The 10,234-nt window shown below is 44.2% G+C and overlaps 1 protein-coding gene across 1 annotated transcript; it reads right to left on the bottom strand.

Annotated features, from left to right (window-relative positions):
- Nucleotides 1–222: 222 nt before the first annotated feature.
- FAM243A (family with sequence similarity 243 member A) lies at nucleotides 223–990 on the bottom strand. The gene has a single exon (XM_033950050.1). It carries the CDS (start codon nucleotides 988–990, stop codon nucleotides 223–225), a length of 768 nt encoding a protein of 255 aa, XP_033805941.1.
- Between the last annotated feature and the right edge of the window lie 9,244 nt (nucleotides 991–10,234).

Genomic DNA, 10,234 nt, shown 5'->3' on the forward strand with positions numbered 1-10,234 from the left:
ATTATCTACAAATGGTGTTTCATGTGAACTTTCAAGACCATATATTGTCGTTTCAGGTGACAGGATGCAAAAACAGGCAGATACGAAGACCGAAGATGCTGCTGCCGGTGTCTCTTCAAACCAGTCTGCTATGTTGTGAATTAAAACTAGCACAAAGGATGTCTGACGCAGGGCTGGTACACTTTACAAATCGCACCGTTATGAAGGAAAAATTCTCAAAGTTTACTCTGGGAAAGGGTTCTTGGAGAACCTATCCAGGTAGTGATTTTCCCATCGCCACAATCTGTTGGTCAGGGCTTTCCATTTGCTTGGTGTAATCCTTTCCATTCCCTTTGCAATCATATCACTGCAGTATATGCACTGGTAAGAATACGTCTTCTCATGGGATAGTAAGGAGAACTGTTTCCGGTGGTTCACTATAAACCATTTGAGAGAGGACCAGACAGTGTCCATCGGGTGGAGATAGCTATAGTAGAAAGGCAGCGAAAGAACTTCATGACCATGGTCCTTGGCAACTTGGAGACAATAGGAAGTGTTATGGAGGTCAAGGACTGGTGAGAGATTGGAGAAGCAGATGTCGCTGTGATCTGCCACCAGCGGACTTGTCTGAACCTTTTCTTTCACCACAATGATGCACTTTCCGTAAGACATTCTCAGGGAAGCGCATAATACCTGAAAGATATTCTCTTGGTAGACCATCGGGAGTTCGTCTCTTAAGATCAATCTGTATTTCCAAGGTGCCCATCCTTTACTACTCCCCGCATGAATAACAGTCCACACGGGATGCTTCAGGTGGCTCGTTTGGGGAAATTTTTCTCCCGTCATCAGCCCTTCTGAAATGTTGGTTTCTCCAAAGAAGACGGTATGGAACCCGTCAAACTGGAAGGCTCTTAGTGTCCTCAGGTACTGGAGGCACTTGTTCTGCACGGCACTGTCATGCTGGGTTTTGTAAATGACATCTTTTAAAAGGGGATTTAGAAAGCGAGGCATGCTGGTTTCTCACAGCAGAATACTCATGAGGAATGAGTGGTCAGTGGGCGGCAGGGCTGGAATTTATGACCTCACAATGCTCCTCGTCATGGCAACCCTAGACATCATCAAATGCACATTCCAGCATTAAAACGACCCTGGCCACTATAAAAGTCCAGGTAACCCAAGTCACAAGAAAACAGCTTTATTTTCCCCAACATATTTATATCCTACTCTATCTTACAGTCTAGGAGGATTACAAAAGAATATAAGAACAGTGGAGGAGCATTCTCGATGGGATGTCCAAGTCCGAGTTTGGACATTTTGCCAAACACGCTCAAAAACCCAGTAGAGAAAATGACATTAAAATGTCTTATCTTTTATTTTCAAGAATGACCATTTCTAGTTATGCTCACCCTTTTCTGACCATTTCTGAAAAATGTCCAAAAGAAAACCGCGCAAAAACAGCCACTGGGATGTACAAAACAGCCAGCATTCTTAGCAAGCACACTGATCACACAGACACACTCTAGGGCAGTGTCCCGCAAACTTGTCCGGCCGGCGGCACACTAAATGCAGTGCCTTGGCCAGAAGGCATCCGGAAGTCGATGCGATGACATCATGTGCATGTGTGATATCATCGTGTCAACATCCGCGCATGCACGGAAGCCCGTCTTGCCGCAAACCCGCCGTTACAGGGATCCGGGAGGTGCAGGGAGAAAAGGAGAGTCGTCCATGCTGGCTGATTTCCTACAGGACATGCCTCTCGCCATGAGAGGCATGTCCTGTAGGCAGTTAGCCCGCGTGGATGACTCTCCTCTTCACCAGTGTGTCGCGGCACACCAGAAATCTCAGGAGGCAGACTGGTGCTCTAGGGAGTACTGTAGTGAATGTCACATTATGATATTTTTTTCCTAATCTGTATTCATTTTTACATCTTACAACAAGTGTATCAATAAATTGACAATTGAAATTAAGTACATCACATTAAAAAGTCCCAGGTACACGTTACCATAACCTGTTTCTATTGTATGGTAAGTCCTCCACCATAACAATATCCCTTTATCCTGCAGGTATCATCTTTATGTACAGTAGGTTTTGGTTGGGTTTTGTAGGGCTCACCATACAATATAAGCAGGTTATAGTGATGTGTACCTGGGACTTTTTAACGTGACGTTCACTGAAGTACCCTCTAGAGGGCCCCTCTGCTCTGCTGAGCTGTGTATGTGAGACCATATGAAGCTGCAATACAGGCTGCTATGTATTATTTTTTTTCTTTTTACATCTTTGGGTGGCGGGAGGGGGTCGTGACCACTGGGGGAGTACGGGGGGTGGGGTCATGCCTCAATTCGTCCCATGATCATCTGGTCAGTTTGGAAAACTTTTTGGCCCTTATTCCTTTTTAAAACAGGTCTAGTCCCCAATGACTAGCTGGTGCCCTGGACATTCTGTTAAATGTTCGATTAATTATCACTGTAAAATGCCCAAGTCCTAAGCCCGCCCAAAACACGCCTTCATCACACTCTCTTAGAATTTATGGTTAAACAATTTTTTATTGTCCACAACGTTACGGAACAAGAACAAAGCTTCAAAGTACACAATACAACTGAAAGAAGTGGGAAATCCACCAGAACAAAAGAATAAACTATACAAAATCATTTGTCGTTTTGATCAATATGGCCTCCCACCCCCCCCCACCCCCCGCAAAAAGCCCAGACAAAGACTAGGTAAGCCAGTGCTGCGGAAAGAAAAGGAATAAACCCCCTCCCCCCCAGTGTCTGGACTCTGATGACCCTAGGGCACCCACTAGAACTGGACCCGCCAACCAGGAATGAACCCCCCACCCCCACCCCCTTGGCAAAAAAGGCCCAAATATGTTATCCCGTGGGATGTTGAATGGCCTCCCTCGGGAGAGACAGTATATAATGCTTAGCCTGACAATAGGCGAACGTGTCCCTCCAAACAGTCCTGGAGAGCAGCCAAAGGCTGAAATCCCCCCCTCTGCAGGCATAAGATGTTCCACCAATGAGATACCCCGCTCCTTCCAGCGCCAAAAACTAACATTGTCCATCCCAGGCGCAAAATGTGGGTTTCCCGTAAGCGGCAACAAATTAGCCACCTTCGGGTCTCCCCCTAGTCACCTTCCCAGGCCACCCGCAAAGAAGCCAAAAGCAACACCCTCTTAGAATTTAGATGAACAGCGTAGAAAAAAAAAATGTCTTAAAATATGGGTTTTGAAAATAGCGATATGGACATTTTAGCAAGAAAAACAGCTATATGTCACTTTAGGCCATTTTTAAAAAAATATTTTTCTCTTTTGAAAATGAGCTCCATAGTCATAAAAATAAGAAAATATAAATGCTAAAAATATGCAATACAAGCATATATTAAACATCTGCCTAGTACAAAAAATAATAATAATAAGCATCACACAAAGAGTGTCTGAAGTGAGATTAGACCCGATACAAAGTTAATATTAGGTGGGTTCTAGAACTGTGGTCCCCAACCTTTTTCGCACGACTACTACTACTATCACTTATATAAGAACATAAGAATTGCCACTGCTGGGTCAGACTAGTGGTCCATCGTGCCCAGAAGTCCGCTTCCGCAGCGGCCCTTAGGTCAAAGACCAGTGCCCTAACTGAGACTAGCCCTACCTGCATACGTTCTGGTTCAGCAGAAACTTGTCTAACTTTGTCTTGAATCCCTGGAGGATGTTTTCCCCTATATCAGACTCTGGAAGAGCATTCCAGTTTTCTACCACTCTCTGGGTGAAGAAGAACTTCCTTACATTTGTACAGAATCTATCCCCCTTCAACTTTAGAGAGTGCCCTCGTTCTCTCTACCTTGGAGAGGGTGAACAACCTGTCTTTATCTACTAAGTCTATTCCCTTCATTATCTTGAATGTTTCAATCATGTCCCCTCTCAGTCTTCTCTTTTCAAGGGAGAAGAGGCCCAGTTTCTCTAACCTCTCGCTGTATGGCAACTCCTCCAGCCCCTTAACCATTTTGGTCGCTCTTCTCTGGACTCTTTTGAGTAGTATCGTGTCCTTCTTCATGTACGGCAACCAGTGCTGAATGCACTATTCCAAGTATGGGCGTACCATGGCCCGGCAGGGGGAATGCTCGATATGTTCGAGAGGGTGGGGGAGTTCAAGCAGGAGGGACTGGTCATCCCTTCTGCTGGCAATGTACGGGGGTGGGTGGGGGTGTTCCGGCAGGAGGGACTGGGCATCCTTCCTGCTGCTGTTGTATGGGGGAGGGGGGACAGGGGACGGGCAGCTGTTAAACTTGTTGCGGTAGGGAGATCTCTTACCGTGATAAGCTCAACGGCAACCTGATTCTCTAACATGGACGTCGGTTAGAGAATCGGGTTATTAGGTGAGCTTAGGCGCGATTCTCTAAAGGACGCCCATACGCGATTCTCAAAAGCTGCTTAGGTGGCTTCTGAGACTGAGCATCCTCTACAGCTGTGGTTCCCAAACCTGTCCTGGGGGACCCCCAGCCAGTCAGGTTTTCAAGATATCCCTAATGAATATGCATGAGAGAGATTTGCATACCTGTTACTTCCATTATATGCAAATCTCTCTCATGCATATTCATTAGGGATATCTTGAAAACCTGACTGGCTGGGGGTCTCCCAGGACAGGTTTGGGAACCACTGCTATACAGAATCCAAGCCTTAGTCACACTTAGGTGCATATATGCCAGTATGCTTCCTATCTTGCATAGGACCTATTTGCAAGAAGCAATATACATTGGTAGAACATGGGTAAGACATAGCTGGAGCTCCTACTTATATGCATAACTTACAAAATACTGTAAGTTACCTATGTCTGCACATTAACCGAAACATATTCACTTACCCAAAAATCACAGGCTGCAAATACAAATCCTTTCTGGACAGGACTTTCAAGTTCCAAGCAGTCCTGGCTGGACAACTACATAAGCAGAGCCAGTTTGACCTACGGCGCATTCCGAAAGTCAATTAAAACCATTCTGTTTGACAAATTCATCTCCTAAACAGAAGCCTCTAGTTCAAGTTTATTAGGTTTTTATATACCGCCTATCAAGGTTATCTAAGCAGTTTTTACAATCAGGTACTCAAGCATTTTCCCTAAATGATATATTCTCCCTCTCTCTTCCTCGATGTAATTTTGCTGTTTTTTGCTGTTCCTTTACCTATTTCTCATGTAACCCTCTCTTCTTACACCCTGTATTTCGCTGATTGTCCAGCCTTCTTAGAATGTGAACCGCCTAGAAGTCTTTCGACTATGGTGGTATAGAAGAATAAAGTTTATTATTATTTATTATTATTATTATTATTAGGCACCCACACTTAAACCAGCTATGTGGCATAGCTATGGATGCCTTAAATTTTAGGTGTATCAACACCAGGTCACACTAATCTATAATGGAATCTAGACACCTAGGATTCCGTTATAGGCTCCTACCGCCAGTCTAAATGGAGAAACCCAGTTATGGAACTGCCCCTATGGAACACATGTAACTGCTGGTTGAATATTGACCTCTTTTTGTTCTCCTCTGTTTCATATTGTCTGGGTTCATAGACAACCCCGCAAAAGACAAAGGCGCGCGCCGACAATTGAGCGCAAGACGGAGGTGCGCGCCAAAGAAAATTACAGTTTTTAGGGGCTCCGACGGGGGGTTTTGTTGGGGAGCCCCCCCAGTTTACTTAATAGAGATCACGCCGGCATTGTGGGGGGTTTGGGGGGGGGGTTGTAACCCTCCACATTTTACTGTAAACTTAACTTTTTCCCTAAAAACAGGGAAAAAGTGAAGTTTTCAGTAAAATGTGGGGGGTTACAACCCCCCAAACCCCCCACAACGCCCCCACAACGCGGCGCGATCTCTATTAAGTAAAGTGGGGGGGTTCCCCCCCACGCCCCCCCCGTCGGAGCCCTAAAAACAGTAATTTTCTGCGGCGCGCACCTCCGCGCTGCGCTCAATTGTCTGCGCGTGCCTTTGTCCCGGCGCGCTTTTGACCTGACACCGTCTGCTCCAATCCCACTTTTCTTAGTACAGACTGGACTTACAAGTCCATGGGAGCAATGATATAAGACCCACTAAGTTATTTTAGATTTATATACTGTACCACCTTCATTGAACAAAGTTCAACCCAGAACAGTTTACAACCAAGATAATATGATAGTTAAAACCCAGACCAGGCTTATAAACCCAAACGACCCAAAGTTATCTTGAAACCTTAGAATCTAAGGGCCTAGATAGTCAGGATTCACATCTCAGCAGGTAGCCAGACCTCTTCTAAGAGGTTACCAATGAAACATAAGGTCATATGTAGAAATAACCTTCAAAGAGATACCTTCGAAAGCTAATCAAAAAGATGTATTAAGATAGTCCAATAAAAAAATGATAATTTCCTCTATGTTTTATTTCTCGTATTACCTTTAAAAGTGAATTACCATACCATTTTACTCAATGAAACATATATATATATTTTTTTGTACAATATTGAGGAGGTGGAAGTCAGAAAGAAAATTGAACATCCTAAACTGTCACCTATGTGTGATTATATATTTGGTCGGAAGTGCTTAGAAACATGATGGCAGATAAAGGCCAAATGGCCCGTCCAGTCTGCCCATCTGCAGTAACCATTATCTCTTCCTCTCTCTAAGACAGGGGTGTCAAAGTCCCTCCTCGAGGGCCGCAATCCAGTTGGGTTTTCAGGATTTCCCCAATGAATATGCATGAGATCTATTTGCATGCACTGCTTTCATTGTATCGCATGCATATTCATTGAGGAAATCCTTAAAACTCGACTGGATTGCGGCCCTCAAGGAGGGACTTTGACACCCCTGCTCCAACAGATCCCATGTGCCTATCCTACGCTTTCTTGAATTCAGACACAGTCTGTGTCTTTCTGTGTTTCCAGAAGGTGACTAACCCCTGAGAGGATGTCATTCATTTGCAAACTTCGCTTTCATTGTAAACGTTCTGTTCCGGAGAAGAGTCACCGAGGGTCCTTCAAGATGTCACCCGCATGTAAGTAGGATGAGCAGGTGGACCCCACTCATTATGAAAGGCTGAGCCAGTCCTAATTCTGTCCCGCTATAAACAGGAACTTGCAGCCCTACTTTGTCTTTATATCTTGGGACAAACCAAGAATGGCTTCAGCTTGCGCCTGGAGTCCTGCGTAAGCGTGCTTGAACGCCGAGGTTTGAGGGACCAGAGACCAGTCGCATCTGGCTTTCAGCAGCTCAGCGTCCTTCTCCTGTCGGATCCCCCTTCCGCTGACTTTTCACGATGGGTCTCAATTTCCACTCTGTGCTCTTGCGTTGACGTATTGCCGTCATGCTTTCTTTGGATCTGCTCCCGACAGGCCCGGCTTTCGGACAGAGCAAGTTTGTTCTTAATGGTGAGTCCTTGAAGTTTGAGGAACACACTTGGAACTTCTTTCTTTTTACTCTGCTTCTCAATAAACTCCGAATAATAATTCTCCTTGCTCTGCTTGTCAAGTATGAGGTTACTGACCATCAGAGAAAACATAACAAATGCAAAGAACCCTACCACGGCAACGATGTAATAAATGGCTTCTATACTTCCCCTACTTGCCGCATGTGACGTTTTATTGAAGGTGGTCATGTATGTTTCTCCTCTGGAAGTCGCCCAGAAGAGAGGGCTTGCTTCCGTTACGTTGAAAGCCATCTTTCAGCTCCACTCTGGCAAAGAAAAAGAAAGCTGGTGAGATTTTGAATGTTATACATAAATGGACAGTGTTCTGAGCTTCGTTCCCCTCCCCCAGCGAGAAATGGTAATCAGATATTGGAAAATAAATGAATAAAGTCACATGAGTCATCTACCCACATGTGCTAGCACCATGGGAGCTAGGGGGTGTTCAAATACCCCAACATCTCAATTGCATCCCAACTCCAAAGTCATCTCTTCAGATTCTCATCTAGATTAATAATAATAATAACTTTATTTTTGTATACCGCCATACCCTGAAGAGTTCTAGGCAGTTCACATTAGTTAAACAGAGATTACAAGTGGTTACATATCAAATTGATCATAGAGTTGCAAACAGCAAGGAGAGAGTAGTTACAAGTGGTTACATATCAAATTGATCATAGAGTTGCGAACAGCAAGGAGAGAAGTAGGGGGAGAGGAGAGAGACAGGGGAGGGGAGTAGATCAGAAGGGGAGGGAGGAGGAGGATTGAAAAGGGGCATTAAGGGTCTTGGTCTTGGAATAGGTGAATGTTGAGTAATTTTCTAAAGTCGAGGTAGTTGTGGGCCTTGAGGACAATTTGGGCTAGCCAAGGGTTTAGTTTGGCAGCTTGGAAGGCGTAGGTTTTGTCAAGGAATTTTTTTGAGTGGCATAGTTTTAGGGAGGGGTGGATTTGAAGAGATGATATGAGGGGTGGATTTGATATCAGAGTTCCTCAAATAGCCACACAAGCCAAGAGGCTGGTGCCAATTCTTCCTGTGATCTCCAATGGCCTTTGCTTGTTGTCACTCAAGGGCAGAGTCTCAAAACTAAAATCTGCTTTTAACAGCCGGTTTAGCGTGCATGCATTTTAGCGGCAGATTATTAAAGCAGTTTACCGTGGCCTTTTCCGAGCTTTCTAGCAGTCTCCGATACTGCAATGCAAATGTAGTACAACGAGGTCATTAAGATGAGCACTCCGAGTGATTCTCCATAATCAATGGTTCCCTAAACTCGTTGTGCCACAAAATTTGCCGACAGATCTGAGCTGTCGTTGTCTTACTTTCTGATCAGTGCCTGAGCGCTGATTGGTTTAGGCACTGACAGGAAAGTAAAGCTTGACAGCTCAGACCTGTCAGAAAATTTTGCTGCCGTCAAGCAACCCCCCTCCCCCCCGACACCCCCTGACAGCAGAGAGATGCTCATTCCTTCCTGCCACCAAGCAACACCCCCCAATACCACCCCAGCAGCAGGAGAGATGCCTACTCCCTCCCACCCCAAGCAACTCCCCCCTCCCGACACCCCCGGCAGCGGGCGAGATGCCCACCAAGGGTATGAGCTGACGAGACAGGGAGGATGAAAGTGGAGTGGAAAGAGTAGATGTGAATTGCTTGTTCACTCTTTCCAAAAATACTAGGCCTAGGGGACATGCGATCAAGCTACTAAGTAGTAGATTTAAAACAAACCGGAGAAAATATTTCATCACACAACGTGTAATTAAACTCTGGAGTTCATTGCCGGAGAATGTGGTGAAATCAGTTAGCTTAGCAGGATTTAAAAATGGTTTGGATAATTTCCTAAAAGAGAAGTCCATAGGCCATTATTGAAATGACTTTGGGGAAATCCACTGCTTATTCCTAGGATAAGCAGCATAGAATCTGTTTTACTACTTGGGATCTAGCTAGGTACTTGGGACCTGGGTTGGCCACTGTTGGAAACAGGATCCTGGGTTTCTTATGTTCTTATATCTTTCTGAAGGTGCAGTCTCCAGAACTGTGCACAATAGTCTAACTGAAGTCTCACCAGTCTTATACAGGGGCATCAATACCTCCTTTTTCCTACTGGCCATTCTTCTTCTATGCATATGATTGTTAGAGAATGGACATTTTTGTATATAATACCATCAACAGATGAGTAATTCAGCCTTAATGTAATGTAATGTAATTTATTTCTTATATACCGCTACATCCGTTAGGTTCTAAACGGTTTACAGAAAATATACATTAAGATTAGAAATAAGAAAGGTACTTGAAAAATTCCCTTACTGTCCCGAAGGCTCACAATCTAACTAAAGTACCTGGAGGGTAATAGAGAAGTGAAAAGTAGAGTTAGAGGAAAAATAAAAATAAAATAAACATTTTAACAAGACAGCATTGATCTAAATACTTTGGAAGGTAGAAGAGAGGAGAGAAAGGAATAGAAGCAGAAGGGGGAGCCGTTGAACAGTAGAATTCTGGAGAAATTTAAATGATAGAAATAGAACAAAACAAAGACAAAAGGCAAAACAATAGATAAGATTAAAGATAAATCATAAGCTGGAAAGAAAAATAAAATAAAACTTTGTCTTCAATCCACGATTTCAGCGTCAGTGATGAAGTGGAGCAAGTAAGTTTAGGAGGTTTAACTGACCAGTTGAACAAAGACTTCCAATAGGAAGAAACTGACAGAATCAATGCGAGTGGCAAAGGTGCAGAACCATGAATAATACTGGATATTAACAAACGTAATTATCTATGAATGGTATGAACAGCAGTGTTAAACACCTGTAGACTGCGGTGTTTATTGGCTGGCATAATGAG

This window comes from Geotrypetes seraphini, chromosome 6 (assembly GCF_902459505.1).
Source record: "Geotrypetes seraphini chromosome 6, aGeoSer1.1, whole genome shotgun sequence".
Lineage (NCBI taxonomy): Eukaryota > Metazoa > Chordata > Amphibia > Gymnophiona > Dermophiidae > Geotrypetes > Geotrypetes seraphini.